The 22,261-nt window shown below is 52.1% G+C and overlaps 1 protein-coding gene across 3 annotated transcripts in view; it reads left to right on the top strand.

The window, feature by feature from the left end:
- Nucleotides 1-5,902: 5,902 nt before the first annotated feature.
- The window catches only part of RAB15 (RAB15, member RAS oncogene family), a 30,119-nt gene continuing 13,760 nt past the window's right edge, over nt 5,903-22,261 (top strand). For 2 of the 3 annotated variants that reach the window (XR_004348496.1, XM_032622986.1), the window contains exon 1: nt 5,907-6,355. Coding sequence is in view for 2 of the 3 variants with exons in the window: in XM_032622986.1 (XP_032478877.1) it covers nt 6,232-6,355 (124 nt within the window). In the remaining variant the exon portion in view is untranslated. Of the gene's footprint in view, nt 6,356-22,261 lie in introns of all 3 variants that reach the window. The other variant, XM_032622985.1, reaches the window with a different exon arrangement.

Here is a 22,261-nt window from a genome sequence, read left to right as displayed (position 1 = left end):
TAGAGCTGAAGGATCGTCAGCAATAGGAGATGGAGGGCAAGCTGCACGTGGCAATGTACACCAGACACGTGAACTAATACGTGATTGGACATGCGAATGCACGTTCGCGTCTTTGAAAGTTCACAACTTGAAGGTTCGTATGTAGGGGTCTTAGTGTGGTAAGTGTGTCCACAACAGAGCTGCTGGTATCTCTTCCAAATCCATGCCCTCAGCCTTCCCCCCTCAGTTAACTCCATCCTCCCACTTTCCTCCAAATACCTTGGAGCCATCCTTGATGGCTCTCTTCCACTCTCTCATAATCTTGGTGAAAATACATCCAGAATTTAACCTCTGCTTACCAATTCCACTTCTGAGGTCCTGGTCCGCGCCACCACCATCTGTCACTTGGATTCTCACACTCATCTCTTAACTATGTTCCCTGTTTCCACTCTTGTCCTCCTATAGCCTAATACAAACTCAAAAGCCAGACTGAACTTCTTCAATATAAGCAAATGAACCCCTCACTTGAAGCCCTCTTGTCATCTCAGAGTCAACCGCAAGGTCCTTACCCTGGCCTAGAAGGCCCCATGACCTGGTCTTTTCTCCTTGCACTTGCCAGCTTGTTCACTCTGTCCACCACACTGGCCTCCGGCTGTCCCGTGTCCACCCTAGGCATGTGCCAGCCTCCCAGCGGTCATGCTTGCTGTCCCCTCCCCAGCAATGCTCTGCCCGTCCCCCATGTAGACAGGGCCTGCCCTCTCATTTCTTGAAGTCTTTACTCAGATTTTAATACTCTGTCCCACTCCCCTGCTTTCTTTTTCTCCGCAGCACTTACCACCAGCTGACAGACTTTACACCTTATGTATTTATTTTGTTTACTGCCTGTCTTCTTCCCACTAGACTGTAAGCTCTCAGGGAAGGCTGTATTTTGTGTTGTTCGTCACTTATTCTCTGGCACATAATAGGCACAGAAGAAGTTAAATGACTCAGATGACTTCCAGTCGCTGTAATAAACATTTGAGTGCTTGTTTGTGTAACACACTGTAGAAGACGATGACAATGAACATAATACTAGCCTTACCCTTCAGGAACTTACTAGCTAATAAATACAGAAACTGTATACATATAAGTACAGTAAACACACAAAATATAAGTATAAAATAATAAATAGAGATAGACATAAAATAAGACATAATACACACACACAATGTAGTGGGAGAAAATAGGAAAGGAATAATGAAGATGGCTTTTTTTTTTTTTTTTTTTTGGCAGCACTGTGCGGCTTGTGGGATCTTACTTCCCTGACCAGGGATCGAACCTGGGCCGCCTGCAGTGGAAGCCCGGAGTCCTAACCACTGGACTGCCAGGGAATTCCCAAAGATGGTCTTTTAATATATAACACTTGTGTTTAGTAATAGTTTCAATAGAGTAAATATTCTCTGGTAAAGATTTTTAAATAATTACATTAGAATGTGGAAATTGTGAAATTCTATTTTCATTCTTATCTCCTGTAGCACACACAATGTACACAAATACTGAATTATTTTGCTGTGCACCTGAAGCCAATAGAATGTTATACATCAATTATACTTCAATAAAAAAAGGAAGGAAGGAAGGGAGGGCGGGAGGAGGGGACCTTCCTGTTCACAGCATCCTACCTCTTGCTTACTTCAATGAATGATTATTACAGTCACCGTTCCATGTCAGCCCACCTCCCTCCTCCTTGTTCTCTCTAACCTCTGTCTGGTCTCTATTCCATCCGAGATTTTCCATCTGTATCAGCAACGTCACCCCAGCAGATGCCTGCACCTACTACTCTGTGAAATTTCAGAAGGGGAGCCCTGAGGGAAAAAAAGTTTCAAATCACTCCAAAAAGAACAGCTTTCTGAACAACGATTTTATGGCACAGAGAACAACTATGAGCTTCTCAGAAAGCAATGTATCATCAATTACACATACCTGCATTCTTTTACTGTGTCAAATATTGATATAAAATTAATCATTATATATTACTAATCATTACATAGATTCTACTACTGAAAACCTGTACAAAAGTATTGCCTTTTAATCCTGCTTGGGGTTTACTGTGGTGAAAACTATTTTACCGGCACATACAAAATTGAAGCCGATTAAAAAGCATTGTTCACATTGAGAAATCGGAGAAATGATTTTTTAATTTATTTATTTGTTTTTATTTTTGGCTGTGTTGGGTCTTCATTGCTGTGCGCGGGCTTTCTCTAGTTGTGGCGAGCGGGGGCAACTCTTCGCTGTGATGAGTGGGCTTCCCATTGAGGTGGCTTCTCTTGCTGCGGAGCACGGGATCTAGGCACATGGCCTTCAGTAGTTGTGGCTCACGGGCTCTAGAGCGCAGGCTCCATAGTTGCGGCACATGGGCTTAGTTGTTCCGCGGCACGTGGGATCTTCCCAGGCCAGGGATCAAACCCATGTCCCCTGCATTGGCAGGCGGGTTCTTAACCACTGCGCCACCAGGGAAGCCCAGGAGAAATGATTTTTAAAACTGTTGAGAGGCAATGCTAGACGTGTACACTCCAGAGCCAACCAGTGACCCTCAACCTAGTCTGTGCCTTTAAAAATACAGATTCTCCTGGGTGTCAGTGCAGGCCTTACCCAATCAGAATCTCTGGGGCTGGATCCCAGGCACGTGTATTTTTTAAAGCTGTGATGCTGATACACAGTCAGGGTTGGAAGCCACCCCAGCCTTCTTTTTATGTGGCAGGAATGCTGGCTGTTCACTAGAGGTCTGATCCCTTTCCAGAGGGGGCATTGCAGCTGGGAAGTGACAGCCCATCAGTCCCCCTTGCATGTAGGCAGGGCCTTCTGACTGAGTTCTGGCCAATGTAACGTGAGCAAAAGTGATGTCCACCATATGCAGGCCTGGCCCTCTGCAACCTCCTACTCACCCTCTATTTCCTCTCTTCCCCTCCCTGTCAGCAGGCGGTTGATGCCTAGGGCAGCCCTCCCTAGGCTGTTGAAATTGAGATTTTTAACTTTTTAGGCCCTCCCTAGAAAGTTAAAAGTTTCAATTAACCTAGAGATCTTCAGTGTTTTACTCCACTGGACAAGTGGTAAAATAGATTCAAAATGATTTTCTGGACAAATATTTCAACATCTTCCAGATGTGTATTATTACCACTCTTTCCAAACAGTATTTTTGAAGTTTGCTAACTTATCACCACAGGGTCAACTCTCCCCACCCCTGCTGAGTGTCCCATAGTTTCATCTTCCCTACCCCAGTGTCACAGAGCCCCTCCTTCCCTGCTGTCTACAAGGCAACCTCAGAGCGGGTATAGGTGTATATGCACTTGGCTCAAAAGCTTGCCCTCTCCCCTCTTTCCTCGTCATTTCAGAGTCTCTTCCTTTATTTATCAGAGATAGAAAAGAAAAAGGATGTGAATGGAAGACAATACTGTATTGAGATAATCAGGGTGTGCGGGGTTCCATCTGTTTCTTCCAATCCTGAGATAAGGAAGAAATCCTTCTGCTAGGTGAGCACAGTACTTACAGTCACCCAGAGTTGGAAACCCGAATGTGAGTCTGGAAGAAGCATAGCGTTTTGCTAATGAGGAGTCCCACGGTCCAACTCTGTTGAGTCTTGGCAGTGGGCTGCCTGTTGGAGCATTTCTCCAGTTAATTTAGCTGTTGTTACAGCAGATCCCACAGTGGTGCCCTTGCTGGCTGTTTAAACAGGGAGCATGCTCAGTGTGCCTAGGCTGTGGGTGGCAGGGAGCAGGGCAGGCACTTGTCTCCCTGGTAAAAGAATCAGTATAACATACTTGAGAGACTGATTCTTGGAGCCTTCTTGTGGGAGAGACATCCAGCAACCATTCCTCGGACGGCTCCCAGCTCTACTAAAGACTGCTCCAGTCCAAGCTGACCTCCACTGGGGAGGACGCCAAAAGGTCCCACTGAGTGAGTAAGGTAAGGGGGCAAAATTAAGTATTTCCTTTACAAAGACGCTAGTTAAAGCAAACTTTGTTGTTTCCACTAGTTTATGTAGTTCTTTTGCTAACATTGTCCCCAAATCTCAGCTTCTCCAGGGCCACGTGCACACACACACACAGGAAAGGAAAGAGAGAATATCTCTCTATGATGGCTTTGAAAGTAGCCAAGCCAGGATGAAAAAACTAGAAGCTTGGGTCTCTAGACTATTCCGTTTTTGCTTTTGTTTTGGTTTTTTAAGCAATGTAAGCTACTGGATTTGAAGTCTAGTATGATGAAGTCTCTTCCATTTTTTATAAGTCTGAGCACTCATTTCCCCGGATTTGTTCAGGAAACCGCACTCCCTTTCCTGTCTTACCTAGGGAAAGTCATTTCCTTTAAAGCGAAGTTCCTTCTTGGACTAGGAACTTACCTCAGGTTGCGTCTTCTTTGCTGTTCCCCTGACAGAAGCAAGCAGAGAGCCACTAATGGTCCCAGTAAGGAGGCCTGTGGAGAGTATTGACCATTACAGTGCCGATCGATGGTAAAGCAGCTGCAGTGCCCAAAGGGGGGTGGGCTGAGCTGAACCTGCACCCTGGCCAGCTGTGTATGGTGCTGTGGATGAAAATCACAGCAGGATGGCGGGAGTCCCTTGAAAACACCCCTGACCATCTGTGGGAAATACTTACCACCCACATATGCATAGGGAAATCACTGCGGGGTGATTTCTGTCCCTCAGCACTTAATGAGTACTGGGGTTCAGTAACATGCTCAAGACTGCACAGCTGGTGAGTGGAGGAGCTGGGACTGGAACCCAAGTGGGCCCGACTCCAGAGCCTGCGGCATGCACCTGAATCCCAGTGTAAAGCCGTGAAGGGAAACACACCTGGAAATCTTAGTGGAATCCACAGGATTGGTTTCCTTGGCTTTTAATGCCATCAAAGTAACTATCAGGTTCAGGATTTTTCCCTCTTTATTATAAATGTATACACTTTGCCTGAAATATAGCTCTTCAAGCAAAGTGAATGGACTTACTGCTTTCCTTGACCCACTACTGAAAAATGCATTCTCCATCCAATACTCAGCCTGAAAACAAACACACACACTTTTCCATCACTTTTTAAAGATTTAATGAGCTAGACTTGTTCTCCCTTAAAACTTATTCTCAGGAATAGGCAATTTTCTAGACCCCAGAGAGCATTTATTTGCCTCTCTCTTGTGCTAACACATTCAGTGATAGTAAATTAGGTCTTGAAAGAGGCCCATTCATTGTTTGGTGCCATTGGTGTGCACCAGCAGAAATACTCAGTGGGCTGAAATAATGTATTGGCATCCTGAGCACCGACCCTAAGCAGCTTAGATCCAAAACAGAGACTTGCTTGCACAACACTTCCAAAGGATTGTGCATCTGGAAATGTTTTTACGATCAGCTATATTTTCAGCCTGGTGAAGGAGGTCAGCAGACATTTTCCCTGTTTAAATGGGATGGGGGGGAGCGCGGTTGGAGGGAGGTCACAGTCACACAAGGTTATGGAGAAGCCAGATGGCAGACAGGGAGAATTCTAGCAATAACTCCCCAGGGTTCCTGGAGACCGCGACTTCCAGAGTAGACCGGTGCTTGAATCGCGATCCAGATCAAGGCCTTCCGACCCAAGGGTGAGCCTAGGTGAGGACCAACCACTGCCCCCTCCCCCCGCCCAGTAGGCTTCCGCAGGGGCGGGGCGCTCCGCTGGGTTGGAGCTGGCAGGGCCAGGTTCGGCATGCTATTTGGAGAGAAGGGACGAGATCCGAAAGCCGAGTTTGGTAGAGGTGAGCTGGGTGGGAGCTCATTCCAACTCCCCCATGCAGAAGGTCTGCAGGTAAACAAAAACGTTCCCCACCCCGCCACCGATCTGTCCCGGATCCCGGCGTAAAGAGGGCGGGAGGGGGGCGGGAGGGGGGCGGGTCCCTCCCGGGCGGGTCCCTCCCCGGGCTGCGCACCCTCGGGGCGGGGAGCGCGCACCGCCCTCGCTCCCCCCGCCTAGGGGTCTCCTCCCAAGCGCGCGTTCCCCGCCCCCTCTCCGGGCGGTGGCGGCGGCGGCGGCGCAGGGGAAGGGGCGGGCGGGGGCCGGCTCTCTCCTCCCACCGCGCTCCCGCCGCACACGCTTCCCGGCACCGAGCGAGCGAACGGCGGCGAGGCGGCGCGGACCGGCCCCGCTTCCTTCTCGCCGCCGGCGCAGTTCTCGGGCGGGCGCGCGCCGCGATGGCCCGGGGCGAGCGGGGCTGAGCCCGCCGCCCGCCCGCCCGCTCGCCCGCCGGCCCGCCGGCCCAGCCATGGCGAAGCAGTACGATGTGCTGTTCCGGTTGCTGCTGATCGGGGACTCCGGGGTAGGCAAGACCTGCCTGCTGTGTCGCTTCACCGACAACGAGTTCCACTCCTCGCACATCTCCACCATCGGTAAGGGGCGGTGGCCGGGGGCGCCCCACCCTCCCCGCCGCCGCCCCTTGTCGGGGCGGCCCCTGCCCCTTCCCCGGCCCGGGAACAAGGGTCCGCCCCTCCGGCTAGCGGCGGTGTCGTGGGAGGCGAGAACGAGGGGATGAGTCCCGGGGTGAGGGGCCACCGGCTGGGGATTTAAGCCTGGGTTCCTGGAGGTGACAGGCTCCCTGCTGCTGTCCGTGACTATGGAAGGCGCTCGGGCCTCACGCTGGGGAGCCTCCCCGTAGAAGCCGAGATAACAGGGTGGCGTAGGCCTGGGTACCCTAAGCTGGGGCAGCGAGAATCAAAGCCACCGATATGACATCCCCCCAACCTCAGGTGCAGAGGGGGAGGGGGAAAAAAAGCTTGTGCTCGGGGACAGGGGTTCACTGTGGGGGGAGCCGAGTTCTGAGTTACTGGGTACCCTCAGTCCAGGGGCGACCCAGTGTGGAGCCAGGAGGGGGAAGAGAGGAGGAAGGGATTGACTTGACAGGGCACAGTTGTGGAGGGAAGCCACAAGGTGGGACACCTGCGAGGAGGGCATGGACAAGGTAAGAGCCCATGTGCCGGTGAAGGGGGCATTTACTAGCCAGCTTCCGAAAAGCAGCCAGCTGAAGCATTTGTCTTGAAGGCGGCTAAGGACCAGGAGGATTACTTGCCAGGCAAGGGGGGTCAGAAAGCAGGCAGGACTCACCTTAGAGTAGATCTCTTTGCTCTGGCAACGCTGGAGCCTGTGCTTAGAGGGACGAGGCCTTGTGACATCCCGGACAGGACTGTTATGGGCTCACTGGTCCATAGGAGTGGGTGGCCTGCCCTCTGAGAGTCCCCTCTTGGACCCTGAGTGGCCTCCTCCTCTGAGAGGTCTGAGTGGAGGGCATTCCACTCACATCTAATGGGTTCCCTGAGTGATGCCCTGGAGTGGCTTCAGCACTGCCCAGGTCCCCTCTCCTGTCAGGAAGGGCCCCAGACTAGGCTTCCACTTGAGACTTCCGCTCTTCCTCCCCACACAGACTCCTTGCCAAGAGAAAAGAGGGAGCAGGTAGAGCCGGGAGGACAAGAGCCTCATGGTTCAGAGGCAGGCTTTGTTGTCAGACAGACCTGGAAACCTCTCTTTGGGGCAGCGTGACCTTGAATATCACTTAAGCTTCTGAGCTTTAGTTTCTCATCTGTAGAATGGGAATGATAACTGTTCCTACCTGCCCAGCTGTTGGAAGGATTAAATGAGATAATGTTTGTAAAAGACTGCTGCTATTACCGTTGTCATCATCACTGAGCTCCTGGGGTCTCATTCTCTCTTTGCTTCACTATCTTCAAGGGGCTCAGGGTCAGGGGACAGATAGATGCATTCATCTTCCTCAGGGGAGCTGTAAAGCTAGCTCCTAGGAGGCCCTGGAGCTTGGACTGGGCCGCTGTTTGAATGAGACACATCTCAGGGATGGGACAGGTCTGGAGACCAAGGGAGGGCTGCAGGCCTCTGGGGAAGGCTCAGGGAAGAGGAGATATTGGGGGAGTGCCTGGGAATGGCTGAGGAACCAGATGGGATGTGAGGACAGGTTGCAGGCTTGAGGACAAAGGGCAGCAGGTTAGCACTTTCTCTGCACTGATGGCTGGGTCCACCTTTACCCAGGATAGAGAGGACTTTTTAGGAGTTTAGATTCCATGAAAGAGAAAGAAACCTGCCTTTCTTCACAACAGCCTTTAAAAATCTGCCCCACTGGGTTTCTTAAATGCTTTCCGGTTTAAAGCTTTCCACAGCACTTGTGACTCTGCCTTGTCTTAGGCGTGTTTTTGGCTGCAACTAAGACTTAGGAGAAGAGTTGGATGGTCAAGAAAAGCTTTCCCTTCTGGGATACAAAAAGTTCCCCAGGGAGATGGAAGGGGCAGCCAGGAGACAAATCAAGGAGCCAAGAAAATGGGTACTACCAAGTCCTATTCATTAATTTATCCATTCCAAAAAAAAAAACAAAAACAAAAAATGTGTGTCCTGTATCTGGGCTTGGCGCTGCGACCTGATCATGGACATTGATCTCTGCACGTTTCCCAGAGCTGCTTCTGTGGAATAGGGAAAACGGGGCGATTCACCAATGACTACCAAGACAGAGTTCAGATTCTTGGATCATGTCAATTTGTGATTCACTGTTTGGGCCACTTACTGTAAGAGCATGTGACATTCCAGAAATGGGCCTGCAGGGGGCAGTGAGGAGACCTCCCAGGTAGGTGGAGGCACTGACCGCCCCTCTTCTTTCTGGTCAGCAGGTGGGCAGGTGGCCCTGAGCTGGGTCCGGGCCAACGGCATTTATTTCCCATGCAGCTGTGCTGACCCTGAAGGGGCCCGTGCAGAGGCGGGCAGTCAGCACCGTGATGTTTTCTGCTGTTTCTTCACCTGTTAAGCCAATTAATTAAACATTCACTACAAAGTACCGTGCCAGGCATGTTAGAGACAGATTGCAGTCCACCTTTTCCTGCCCACAGAAGCCTGTGATCTAGTTGGGGAAGCAACACAGGCGAAAAAGAGCCTTGGCCACAATTAGAGAATCTCTTTGCAAGCACTTGTGAAGTACTCTTCAAATGTAGGGGATGGATGATGATCCTTATTGTTCCTAGCAATGAAGGTATCACATTCGGTATCAGCAGCTAAATAACCACGCAAGACTTGTCTGAGGCAGCCCGTGAATGGTGAGGGGCCTGTGCGTGAGTGCTAATGCTACACAAAGCACTAGATGGAGGAGGTCACGGAGAGGGGCCGTGTGGACGGAAGCGGCAGGGAGGCTCAGGGAGGAGGGAAGGCTGGAGAGAGGGCTTGCAGTGTGGGCTGCATCTCAGTTCCTGTAGGGGTAGGAGCAGATGGAGTGACGGGAGCAGAGACGACAGAGGTGGGAATTCAGTGGGTGTTCATGGAACTCTGGGCAGTCTGGCTGGAACAGAAGGGAGTTTTAGGGGAGGAGAACATTCCTCTGTTTATCTCTCTGTCTCCCAAACTATACTTCACGTGCCTTGAGGGTCAGACCAAACCTCATTCCTCTTTGTTTTCGTAGTCCCAGAACAGGGCCAGGCACGCTCTCCATAAATGTTAAACTAATGAACAAACGAGGGCAGAGGTCACTGAGGGCCTGGCTGAGGAGCTGGAACTCCAGCCTTCGCAATGGCGTCAAGGGTTTCTCGAGCAGGGGGACGGCAGGATGAAGGTGGCACTTAGGATGTCGGCTGGGAGAGGGGCTTAGGCCTTGGGGCAGGGAGACCAGTCAGGGGAGACCAGTGGTAGTATGTGGGCACGTAGGACCCTCTCAGCTCGTCCCTTCTCTCTCTTCCACCCCTCCCCCTCCTGTGGCACCAACACCAAACTCCACGCAATCCCCTGTTCTTGTTTCCCTCCGGAAGCAGCGAGTAGTTCAAACCTGAGAGGGCCTCGTGTGGCTGGCGCTGCCTGCCCAGCGGGGAGATGATTTCCCATCCTAGTGGACATCGACATGCAGGGGACCTTTGATTTCCTTTCTGTGTGGCGGCCACGTGTCAGCCACTCATGCAAGCTGTAGGGACTGCCCGTGAGTTGGTTTTCTCCCCCCAGTCCTTGGTCTTCCCTGAGACCCTGTCATCTCTGTCCCTGTCCTGGGGACCTTTTTGTCTTAAAGGCCACCTTCTGGGCTTCTAGGAGGCTTCGGCCTATAATTTTCCGGCTTCACTGGTTGAACGGCTGTGGCTTCAGGCTCGGTTCCTCAGGCTGGGTTTGCTGCTGCAGTAGCAGCTTTCTCAGGAAGTTCTCTTTGAACTGGCTCTCCTTGCCTGGGGAAAGGGCTCGTGAGTAACTGAAGATGGGGGAGTGGGCTGGGGAAGGACCAGGGGGGAGAGATCAATAGCCTGCAGTCCAGTGGCCTAACAAACATGGGGGCCGACGCTTGGGCACCGTGGTCCTGAGGTCTGCGGGCCCCCAGACCGCAAGGCACTGTGTATACATGCTGTGTACACCGCGGGAGGGTCCGGTGGGTCTGTGTTCCCCACCGTGTTGGGAGGCCTGCAGAAAGGAAGGGGAGGTGAGAAGCTGAGTAGAATAGAAGGAGCGCAGACCACATGCCTAAGATTTGCCGTGGCCTTACAGACACTTAACGTCTCTGCCCTTAATTTCCACATCTGTAAATGGAAGATAGTAACAGAATCTTCCTTAATGGTCTTTGTGAAGACTACAGAGGCTAATAGATACAAAGCACTTGGCAGAGCTCTCAGAAAAAAAAAAAAAAAAAGGCAGCTGCTCTCATTGTATTATGATTATCCCTAGCTCATAAGAAAGTTGGAGATGAACAAACTGTCGATATGTGCTTTGAGGTCATCCTGTCCATCAGTCGTGCATTTGGTCATCCGGGCACTCTGCAGAGCACCCGCCGCTCTGAGCCAGACAAGGAGCTGCGGGGACAGCAGTGAACAACATGGGAACCAGGGTGCCAGCTGCCCTTCCTGGGGAGCACATGAGTAGACTCTGGGTTTCATTTCCGCTTTGGTGCTGTTTCCCCCCTTGCCCTGACAGTGCCGGGGCTGAGAAGGAAGAGTGAGTTGGCGAGGATGTGCAGAGGCGGAGGAGTGGGGAGAGCCGTGACCGGAGAGGACGGCTCTGCCTCAAGGCTCTGACCTCAGCCAGGTGTCACCCTGCCTCCGGCCCTGCTGCGCACACCCCTGCCCCGAGGACGTGATCCCCGAGAAGGGCTCAGAAGCCCTCATTTCAGCTGCTCTGTGCACCTGTGCCACCTGCACAACTCTGCAGACTCACCCACAGCTTCGAGCACCCTGGTTCCTGCTTCTTCCTCCTCTTCTCCTCCTCCCTGCTTCCCAGACAGCTTGGTGATGAGCTTTATAACATGAAAGTCGATATTTGGCTATTACTCTTCTACCCTGATTGCCACCTCGTCTCAGAGTGCCTTTTTCTGTAATCTAATATTTGCGCCTGTTTCCCTGTAAAAGTGCCAATTTTCTGCACAGGGCTCTGACCTCTCCTTGGCTGTTCTGCCCTGGGCAATGTGCTTTGTCAAGAGGACCACAGAGTTTCCTGGACATTTAATCCCTCCCACTGAGGAAGAAAGAACTAATCATTGGCCCGATTTTATAACGAGGAAAACCGAGGCCCCAGGGAAGTGAGGCTCACGTCTTGCATGCAGGTGACCCTAACGTGAACCGTCTCCTCTCCTCCACTTTCCCCAAACTGCATTCGGCATGCCCTTACTCACCCCAGAAGGCCCATCTGCGGCTGCCAAGCAGAACCTCTCTCCTGGGAGCCAAAGGGGAGAGGACGTGTGCCTCCCTCACCCCATCTGAGGGCCCTGGGCTGGAGGCACCGTTGTGCCACTGCTGTTGGCTGAGTCTGCTTCCTCGACATGACCCTCTGGGGGACAGTCTGGGGCCGTGATTGAGGAGTCTGGCCGGGGCACCTTTGAGGATGAGATCTGAGTGTTGCCTTCATGTTACTATTTTGATAACATATTTACGGGGAACTCTGTGACTGGGGCCCCATGATCCAAAGAGAGAGCCGACAGTTGGCTTCAAAATATGGGTCATTCTCTGATCCCTCTTCTCTGATTAAAATTTTCTCTCCACGGATCTTTTCTACTGGAATGTTCTGGCTTCATTCATTCACTCACTTATTCCCTCACACACCTACTCGTTCATTTTTTTCTTTCATTGATTCAGTTTTGTTGAATAATATACACTGAGTATCTGCCTTCTGCCAGGCAATGAGACTGCGAGATGAGCGAGATGCTGTTGTGCCCTCTGGGAGCTCACAGAGCTGTTGAGGAGTCAGGGATCCGAACAGACAAGCAGAGTTTATGCAGGAACCACGTCAGAATGCTTTGGAATCACACAGGAGTGATCAATTCCTCCTGCATCGTTGGTGAAGGCTTCACGGAGGAAGTGACATTTGAGTGAGGCCTTGAAGACTAAGCAGGGTGCCCCAGGGGACGGGGCTGGGGGCGGGGTGTGTGGAAAACAGCTCAGGACTCGGGGCTGCTACTCTTCTGCCTGGCCGTGGTCGCACCAGCTTAAGTTCAGCTAGAGCCTTGCTGGGAGTTTGCTCTTTGGGCTCCGAGCGAGGGCAGATGCATCGAGAGGGCCTGTTCCCTCCCAGATGTTTGCTCCTGGGGCTCCAGGCTCCAGTCTCTTCCTCCTGGAACCTTCTGCCGCCTGTCAACATGGCCCAGCCCAGAAGAGGCTCTGCGGAGGGCGGAGGAGTGAGTGGTCAGAAGCCTGGCAGGTCTTGGCTGCCTCAGCGGTACCCACGGACCACTCAGCAGCCGGCTGAGGGAGCAAGGCCCAGGTCAAGGGTCTGCTGGAGGGGAGCAGGACGGGGTTAGCTGGAGTGCGTGGCACACAGCCCGGAGGCCCTCCGGAGGTCTGTGCATGCAGCCGTGGGAAGGGCAAGGGGACCGATGTTTCCCGAACACCTACTCTGCACAGGGATGGTGTGCTTTACATACGTGAGCCAGTCTGTGTAGAGATCTCATCATAAAGTGGGGGGCGAGGAGTCTCCAAGTCGGCCTTGCAAGTGTTTGAGAAGTTTCTTGGTACATTCTTCAGTTAGAGCCTCCAGACAAGTTTCTATGTCCATGAATGTGTGTTTCTATGTCCATGAATGTGTACGCACACGTGCGTGATGACGGTGGGTCCCCAGGAGAGCCCAGAGAAGGGCAGGGCCTTGCTGAGCTTTCCCTCTTTTATCACAGAGGAAAGAATAATGTGGCCCCTCTTTTTTTTCTCTTCTGAGGAACTACAAGTTTGACTGAAATGTGTTCCTGCCTGGGGCCCTGATCCTTCAGATCTTCCCCCTGCTGGTACCTTCTTGTCATTTAGTCCTCAGCTCAGATGTCACCTCCTTTAAAAGATCTTCTCTGACCAGCCATTCTAAAGCAGCTTGTGCCCGGGTGTCCTCATCCTCTACTCCATTATTCTGCTTTTGCCTCAATACTTAGCACTCTCTGAAATTACTAGTTTACTTAATTATTATCTGTCTTCCGCACTAGAATAGAAGCTCTCTGAAGACAAGGATCTTTCTGTATTATTTGCAGCTGTGTCTTCAAGTACCTAGCTTAGCTCCTGGCACATGGTAGGCAGTCAGTAATAGTTTGTTATGAATGAATGGATGAAGGCGTGCGTACATTTCCTAGAGAACTTTTGCTCTTCCCTGAGGGAAGTTGCAAGTAGTATTGGTTTCTTGGGTCTCACAGACAATGAGAAACTCACTGTGTACTCATGTACAGTTTGGAACTGTGAGAAGAGGGGAGAAGAAGGGGAGCGTTTTGTAAGGGGTGAACAGTCTCCTGTAGCTTTTAGCTTTCCTGCTCAGATACACGCTATAGGAGAAGCTCAGACATAGCACGGAGCAAGGAAGTGGCTCCCGTGATCGCTGCGCGAGTCGGGTCCTCTTTGGTGAATGCAGAGGTGACAGGTCAGTGTCTTACACTAAGGTCAATATTGCCTGTTGCTCAGGGTCACTGCTGGTGTCAGATGATGCCCATCGGCTCAGCCAGGCTGCTGAAGTGACCCTCCAGGACTCTGGAGTAGGAGATCCTAGGGCTCAGGCACTGGGGCATGCATTCCTCTCAGCATCACAGGAGTCCACGTTTGACTGGGAAACCCTTCTGCGTGATAACAGCCCCTGGGTTCCTGGGTCCAGGGTCTCCAAAGACTCTCCCTTCAAGATCTGATGCGAAGGTAGTAGTCTAGAGAGTTGTTCCCCGTATCACCACGTGCACTGCATCTGTTTGTGTCTTAAAAAAGAAAAGAGAGGGAATATCATTCTGAGATCGCCAGTCTTTCTTGTGGGTGGACATCTGAATCAGGGCCTTTGACCTCAGGTTAAATCATGGCCTTGGAGTTAGAGGATCAGGATTCTGTCTGCCAAAGGCCCTGCTTCCCATTGCTCCCAGAGCAAGATGGTGTGAATGCTGCCTCATGCATGTGCTCAGAGAGCCTGGGGGCACCTTTTCCCCTGAACCAGGCCAGCATGAGGGACAGTCATTCCGGAGCTGGGTAAGAGGAAGTCAGTGGCATGCGGCCCCACAAACAGTGAGGCTAAGGGTTCCCAGACAGAAGGGAGGAAGGGCGATGCAGTAAGTGGCAGGCTTGGGGCAAAGACCCTCTCCCCCGCCCCTCACCTGACTGGTGTGAGGCACACTTGTGCCTGGACTCTTCTCTTGAGCTTTGTCTCTTAGCTCTCCTGTCTTCTTCCTCTCCCTGTTCTTCCCCTCCCTTGTCCCTCAGCCGGCGGGGAAATGGTTTCCTCTCTTACTGAGGGCAAGGGATTACGCTGGTGCCTTGTTTGGGGTGGCAAAGTCAGGCAGCCACCTCCCTGCAGGATCTGCCTTTCCCGACAGTTTGTTTTGGGGTTGCTCGGGGTGACCTCCTGCCACATCCCATGTAAGCTCCACGCGTCCTGTCCCGTACTTGCTGGTTTCCTGCGGGGGGAGGGGCTGGGGTCCTTCCTGGGACTTGAGCTTGGTAACCGGAGCCAACATGGCTCCAGGGATTGGGTATCTGCCTTGGGTTTCAGATGTATTAAGTTGTTCCTGTGGTGGCGTCTCCTTGCTGATGGAAAGGCTCAGGTCACGCTGGCTGCCGGGCCTCTGGGCTGCGGTTGATCACGGTGATAACATTTGGCACCCAGAAGACTCCTGTTTCCACTTGAAGCACGTGGCACTGGGCGGGCGGGCAAGCTGGCACCTGACATTAACCCATGAGGTGCTGGCTCACCAACAGGCACACCTGGCTTTGCCAGAATTTAGGTTGCAGCCAGACTCTGGGGGCCGTGTGGCTCCCACGGTGGGCGGCATTTTCACGTTTTGTTCAAACACTCCAGCTTAGCGTGGCTGTCTCCCCTCTCGGCACCACTCTGCTTCCTCTTCCTGACATGAGCTCCTTCCTACTTTCTAGAGCTTTTTCTGTTCCCCAAGCCGTGACCCTAATCTCATCCCCCCCATAGGAGATAACTTTTTCAGCTAAGATTTAATAAAGCTCTTTGTGCCAGGCTCTGTGTTATGGGTTTTATAGCTTATCTCATAATCCCTAAAAAATTCTCTGACATCAGGGATTGCCATCCCCGTTTTACAGGTGAGGAAACTAAAAGGCAAAGAGAAGTTAAGTAGCTTTCCCAGGATCACACAGGCAATTAGTGGTAAAGGCAGGATTGGAACCAAACTCTGACCTCACAATTGTGTTCTTAATGACCTCACCACTCTGTTTCTTCTTTTTTGTTTTTTTCAACATCTTTATTGGAGTATAATTGCTCTACAATGGTGCTTTAGCTTCTGCTGTATAACAAAGTGAATCAGCCATATGTATACATATATCCCCATATCTCCTCCCTCTTGCGTCTCCCTCCCACCCTCCCTATCCCACCCCTCTAGGTGGTCACAAAGCACGGAGCTGATCTCCCTGTGCTATGCAGCTGCTTCCCACCAACCATCCATTCTATATTTGGTAGTGTATATATGTCCATGCCACTCTCTCACCTTGTCCCAGCCCACCCCTCCCCATCCCCCTCCCCGTGTCCTCAAGCCACTCTGTTTCTTGAGCTGCACTCCCTCCATGCTTTCCAGGGTTTTCTTTGGAGGCAGACAGTGATGGGAAGGAGTGCCATTCCCCTGGACGTGTCCTGTTCCCTTCTTTCCACGGTCTTCACAGGCCCTCCACTGTGGACTGGGGCAGTAAGCTCGTCCCCACAGTGAGGTATCTTAGGAGCTGAGGGAGTGCCAGTGCCGTCTCCCCTGCCCTGTCCCTCTGTCCCCAGCCCCAGTACCTAAAGCAGGGCCTCCCTGTCCTCCAGTTCTCTGACGGCAGCCCTGTTACTGTGCTCCAGGACTCTGGGTGTGGCCTGGCAGTCACTGGGGGTTGCTGCTGAAGGAGCAGAGGCTACACAGCCAAGGACACAGGAAGAGCCAGAGGCCACTGGTATAGTTAGGGCAGCACCGTCATAGGTGTGTCAGGGCCTGGCACTGTCACTTAACTGAGTTTTCTTGTCATCGTCTGTGAGGTGTTAAGGCAGCAGGACACATGCCACTACTCTTGAGCCATGGGCACCCCCTCCTCCTGCTCTCTGGGGCAGGGGGATGCCACTAATGGCATTGCTACTTTATGCCTGGCACTGCTGGTATGGAGGCGGAGATTTTTTTAAAATTATTTATTTATGGCTGCGTTGGGTCTTTGTTGTTGCGTGTGGGCTTTCTCTAGTTGCAGCGAGTGGGGGCTATTCTTCGTTGCGGTGCCTGGGCTTCTCACTGCGGTGGCTTCCCTTGTTGCGGAGCACGGGCTTTAGTAGTGCGGGCTCAGTAATCGTGGCTCATGGTATTAATTGCTCCGCGGCATGTGGGATCTTCCTGGTCCAGGGATCGAACCCGTGTCCCCTGCAGTGGCAGGTGGATTCTTTCTTTTTTTTTTTTTTTAAGATGTTGGGGGTAGGAGTTTTTTTTTAGTTATTTATTTATTTATTTTTGCTGTGTTGGGTCTTCGTTTCTGTGCGAGGGCTTTCTCTAGTTGTGGCAAGCGGAGGCCACTCTTCATCGCGGTGTGCGGGCCTCTCACTATTGCGGCCTCTCTTGTTGCAGAGCACAGGCTCCAGACGCGCAGGCTCAGTAGTTGTGGCTCACGGGCCTAGTTGCTGTGCGGCATGTGGGATCCTCCCAGACCAGGGCTCGAACCTGTGTCCCCTGCATTAGCAGGCAGATTCTCAACCACTGCGCCACCAGGGAAGCCTGGCAGGTAGATTCTTAACCACTGCGCCACCAGGGAAGTCCGAGGCGGAGATTTTTAAAACAAACACAAAATTTTGTCCAATACAAAAGTTATCCTCTGCCTCTTAGATGCTCTGCATCTAGAAGACAAAAACTAGGAGGTGGCAAGCAGCAGGGCACATCGTCTTCCTCCCAGCCCTGTAGCTGAAACAACTTGCCACCAGCCTGGGGGAGCCACTAGGCAGCAGTGGGCAAGTACAGGCTGAGAATTCTCAGGCAACCTGAGGTGTGCACTAAGAAGAGGGGCTGTGCTATGAGGATGCCCACGGGCCGACACTTGGGGTCTGGCATGGACCGGTAGCTGTGCTGGGACCCATGCCCCCAGCCCCCACTCTGCACATCTGTCTGCCTCCTGCTTCTCTCGGTACCAACCGGCCAGTCCCTCTGCACCACCTGGAAGGAGCCGCTTTGGCGGAGACGGCACTGGCACTCCCCCAGCTGCTCCTGTTGGCCAGGTCACGCTGTGGGTGACCAGCAAGCCCACTGATGGGCCTCCTTTGGGTCAGATGTCCACCCTGGTCTAGGCGGGAGCTGCTTCTCCACAAAGAACATGCCACAGCCAGCCCTGCTTCCCTGAGCGGAGGCTTTGGGCTGTGCACTTCCAGCCGAAAAGGGACACTGGGTGTGGCGGACACCACGATTGACGTATCTGAGGTGCTGGGAAGAAAAGATGAACTGCTGGTCGTGCTCTGGGCACTTGGTTGGGAGAGGGCCTCGTCTTCTTGACTTTCTGCTCCCGGGGCTCTAAGGTCTCCAAGAACCTCTACCGGAGCGGTGTGGAGGTAGCTGCTTGTTTCTTCACACCTGGGTGTTCCCTGTGCCCGGGAAAGGAAGCCGGTCCTCTTGAAGGGATGCTGACGTGGCGTTGTGCAAGGCGATGCGTCTGGGCTTAGTGAAATCGTGAGCTCTCAGGGACCAAGGGGCTCCCTAATAATAGGTTATGGTGGGCTTGCTCCATGTGTACCCACTACTAGACGCCTCGTTATACCAGAACAGGGGTGGGGAAGGCAGGGGCGGGACAGAAAAGGCAGTAAGAGTCCGCAGCCTCGGAGGGTTGGGAAGCCACTGATCAAGTGAGGAGTCCTGGGTAGGTTTTGAGAAACCTGTTTGCAGTTCTGGCTCAGCCATAGGATGTGGGAAGGGAGTAAGTTACTTGGCTTCTCTGTGCCTCACGGTAATAATCCCTGCCCCTACCTCCTTCATAGGGCTGGCATGAGAACCAAGGGCTCTGGATCCCCTAGCCAGGGGGTGTGCTATAGTGCTTAGCAGTATCATGAACCTTGCGTGTGTTCTACCTAGAGATGGGCTAGACAGTGATTTTCAAACGTTAGTGTGCCTTAGATGTAGTAGGTCTGGGTGGGCCCATTTGCATTTTCTAACAGGCTCCCCGGTAACGTGGATGCTGCCGGTCTCCGGATGAGCGAGGGTAGTGGAGTAGCAGGGGACTAGACTGTGCAATCCTTCCCACATCTAGGGTGCTCTGGGTTTGTTTTCCTGGCTCCTCCCCAGGAAGCCTTTATTTAGCAAAGGGAAGGTAGGAGTGAGAGAACTATCTTCTACCTATGAGGAGCTGCACATATATTATCTAATTTATACCCCACACCAACCCTTAGGAGGCCACTGGTATTCTCATTCTATGCAAGCAAACTGAGGCTCAGAGAAGTTGAGAGTTCCCCAAAGTCACACAGCAAGTACCAGAATCAGGATTCAGACCCAGGTCTTTCTGACTCCAGTGCCAATGGATAGCTCTTCCACTAAATTAGAACCCTCAAACTTTCCTCTATCTAAAAAGTCACCCATGGTCCTGTTAAAAATACAGGTTTCAGGGCCTCACTCTCAAATTCTGATTCATTAGGTCTAGAAAGTCAAAGTAGTATCTTTTTTTTTTAATCACCCCAGGTGATTCTAAAGCTGAGCATCTGCAAAGTACACCTTGAGAATCGGAGAACTCCCATGCTGCCTCACTTGACACTTCACATGCAAAGTCGCAGTCCAGATGGAACTCCCCAACTTCAGCATGTGCTAGAATCACCTGGAGAACTTGTTAAAACACAGATTCCTAGCCACCTCCACCCCACCCCTGCCCAGAGTTTTGGATTCCATAGATCTGAGGCGAGGCCCAATAATTGGCATTTCTAACAAGCCCTGACTGACGGTGGTGCTGATGCTGCAGGTCCGGGGACCACACTTTGAGAACCACTGTCCTTAGAAGCCTGCTGTCAAAAGTGTGATCCATGGACCAGTAATAACAGCCTCGCCCAGAGGCTTCTGTGGCGTCTTAGGCCGCATCTCACACCGACTCGATCAGAATCTGCATTTTAACATGGTCCCCACATGAGTTGCCTCCACTTTAAAGTTTGAGAAGTGCTGTCTTAGAGGAGCCAGAATGAGAACACACCAGGGGTGGAGTTAGATGAAGAATCTCTCTTCTCCCTAAAGAGTCTGAAGGTGCAACAGAGAGGGGCGAAACTGTTAGGATAGGATGTACACCTTGAGGGGGCTGATGACAGCTGAGAGGTGAGACTTGGAAAGGATAGAGGACTCTTCCCCAGGGAAGGTGGAGACGACAGGACATTCTGAGGAAATGAGGTGGGCCTCACAGCAAGGCTTCATCAGGCAGCTGTCACTTTGCCCTTAAGACAGTGGACAGGGTGTTCTCTTGGATGCTTTCAGCGGTAGCGGTAGGGAGAGGGTGGACCAGGACTGAGCCCTTCAGCAGGGAAGACAGTGGCTGTGAGGAATGTGGTGGGTGAACCACCTGGTATAAACAGCTTCTGAGCAGCGGCGAGGGCCGGCGGAGGTGAGAAAGCGTGAGTCTCTAGGCGACTAAACAGGGCCAGTCTTTTGACTTTGCCCTGCAGTGCTCAGCAGTGGAAAAAAACCAACAGCCACGCAGGGACAGGGAAGGGGCCGCAGATGGGCACAGGTCACGGCAGGCCAGGGCTGACTGGTAGATGGACACCGTGGAAGGTGCAGGGTGTATGGGAGCAGAGTAGAGCAATAGATTTCACTAGAAGATCTTTGGGCTGTTAATCTTTCAATTTAAAAAGGATGGGAGTGGGTGGGAGAGGACGATCCCTCAGAAGGCATAGACTTTCTGTTTCTTCCTTAGTGCTGGTGAAGAGCCAATACTGATGCATTTTATTTCTCAGAGATGTTACAACAAATTTTATCGGTGGTCAGGAGGGTCTAGATTGCAAGACGGTGGTGGGTGGGGGGGTGCCATGAGCCCCCAGAATTCCCCAGCCTTGGTCCCTGGCCACACAGCTAAGAAGCGAGGGAAGAGGGGAGGAGGAATCCAAGCCCAGCGCTCACTCCCAGGGCGGCTCCCTGTCTTCTTGTCAGCCCTGCCTCTCCTAAGACCTGCCTTCATAGTCAGGGAAAGCTCCCTGGTGTGGGGGCTCCTCCCCCAGCTGAGCCCTTCTCCAGAGAGAAACAGCAAAGCTTAGGTAAGGCCTCTCTGCCTGGTTAACACACTATTCTCCTCTCATTCCCCCAAGGAACAGTGCAAGGGCTCTGCCATCAAACAGGCCTCTGCTACTTGCTGTGCCAACCTTGGGCTAGTTATCTTACCTCCCTGGGCCTTTGTTTCCTGTCTAATAAGCTCTGTAAGGGCAAGGACCATCTGTCTTTTTGGCCACTTTGTCTGCATCTAGCACTGTGCAGGGCACAAAGTTAGTTCCCATAGAGGTTTGTGGAATAAAGGATATAGATTCCTCTCTCACCAGCTCCCCACCCTTGCGACCACTTTGCACAAGGTGCTGCCCTTTGACTGGGCTTGCTGGGCTGGTATGAGGACGAGCTGGCTTTATTATGAAATGAACAGAATCCCTGGTTCTCCTGGGAAGAAGGCACTGTACCAGGAAAGAACAAAGGTTTCTTGATTCCCTTCTATGCCGGGTGTTGGGGAGAAGCAAATTTTTTAAAAAATATTTATTTATTTATTTAGGCTGTACCAGGTCTTAGTTGTGGCATGCGGGATCTTTAGTTGTGGCATGCGAACTCTTAGCTGTGGCATGCGGGATCTAGTTCCCTAACCAGGGATCGAACCCAGGCCCCCTGCATTGGGAGCGTGGAGTCTTACCCATTGGACCACCAGGGAAGTCCCGAGAAGCAAATTCTTGACAACTGCTTGTCTAGGGAGGGGGTGAGCACGCTACTGCCCCCCACCAAGGCCAGGGGCCCCTCTCCTTCTTTCTCCCTCCTCTTTTTTTTACTTTCTTGGCACCCTCGGTAGAATGGCTGCCAGACGTTATCCATTTGGAAAAGTACAGCTCGATAGATATGAATCAGCTTGGGCAGGTGAAAAATGATTCACTTCCGAGCAAGTTGATTTAGTTCAGGTTGTCCAGTCTGAATCTTTTTCTCCCTTTTAATTAAATGATGATTGGTCTCAGTGGTGAGAAGGAAGAGGCTGAATTTATGTCTGTGTTTGTGGAAAGCTGGGGACGATGTGGATAAGGGGCAAAGTATTCCTGTTGGCAAAGAACTAATGCCGGGGTGGAATGGCAGGGGCACTAGGGATTCTGGCACCTTTGGGGCTGTGCTGTGCAGCCTGGGGACTACGGGCCTTCACCCTGTTTCTCAAAGTCCATCTCCTGCTGAACACTGGTTAATGGTGCCCATTCCTGACTTGTCTCCAGGGAGTGCACTAGGACTGCAGCTTAATTAACTTCCTAGACACAGTTCTTGAATCACTGGGCACAGTGCCTGGCACAATAAGGGCTGGGGAGAGGTGCCTCATCACTGCTGTCACTCAGATTCGAGCCTGCATGCTGCTGGTGGTGCTGACTTCTGCTGCAAAATTCCCCAGATACGTTTCTGCGCTGGACTGGTTTGCCAAATCCCTTACGTTTCCTGTGTCTTGTGGCAGCTTAGCTCCTCAAGCCCCTGGGCAGATAAGCCTGAGAACCCTGATTGTCTACCCTCCCTCCCCCAATGACATGCTGTGCCACTGCCTCTTCATGTGGTCACTGGCAGTGACCCAGGAGCTTCCATGCAGACCAGGGCTGCACTTGGTATAGTGATAGCTGTGACCCACTGAATGTCCACCAGGTGCCCGGCACTGTATCTCATTTGGTTTTCTCAGTGACCCTCTGAAATGATTGGTAATGTCCCCATTTTA

This window comes from Phocoena sinus, chromosome 2, assembly GCF_008692025.1.
Source record: "Phocoena sinus isolate mPhoSin1 chromosome 2, mPhoSin1.pri, whole genome shotgun sequence".
Classification (NCBI taxonomy): Eukaryota; Metazoa; Chordata; class Mammalia; order Artiodactyla; family Phocoenidae; genus Phocoena; species Phocoena sinus.
The sequence above is the reverse complement of the archived record's forward strand: the minus strand, read 5'-3'. Positions and strand labels throughout refer to the sequence as shown.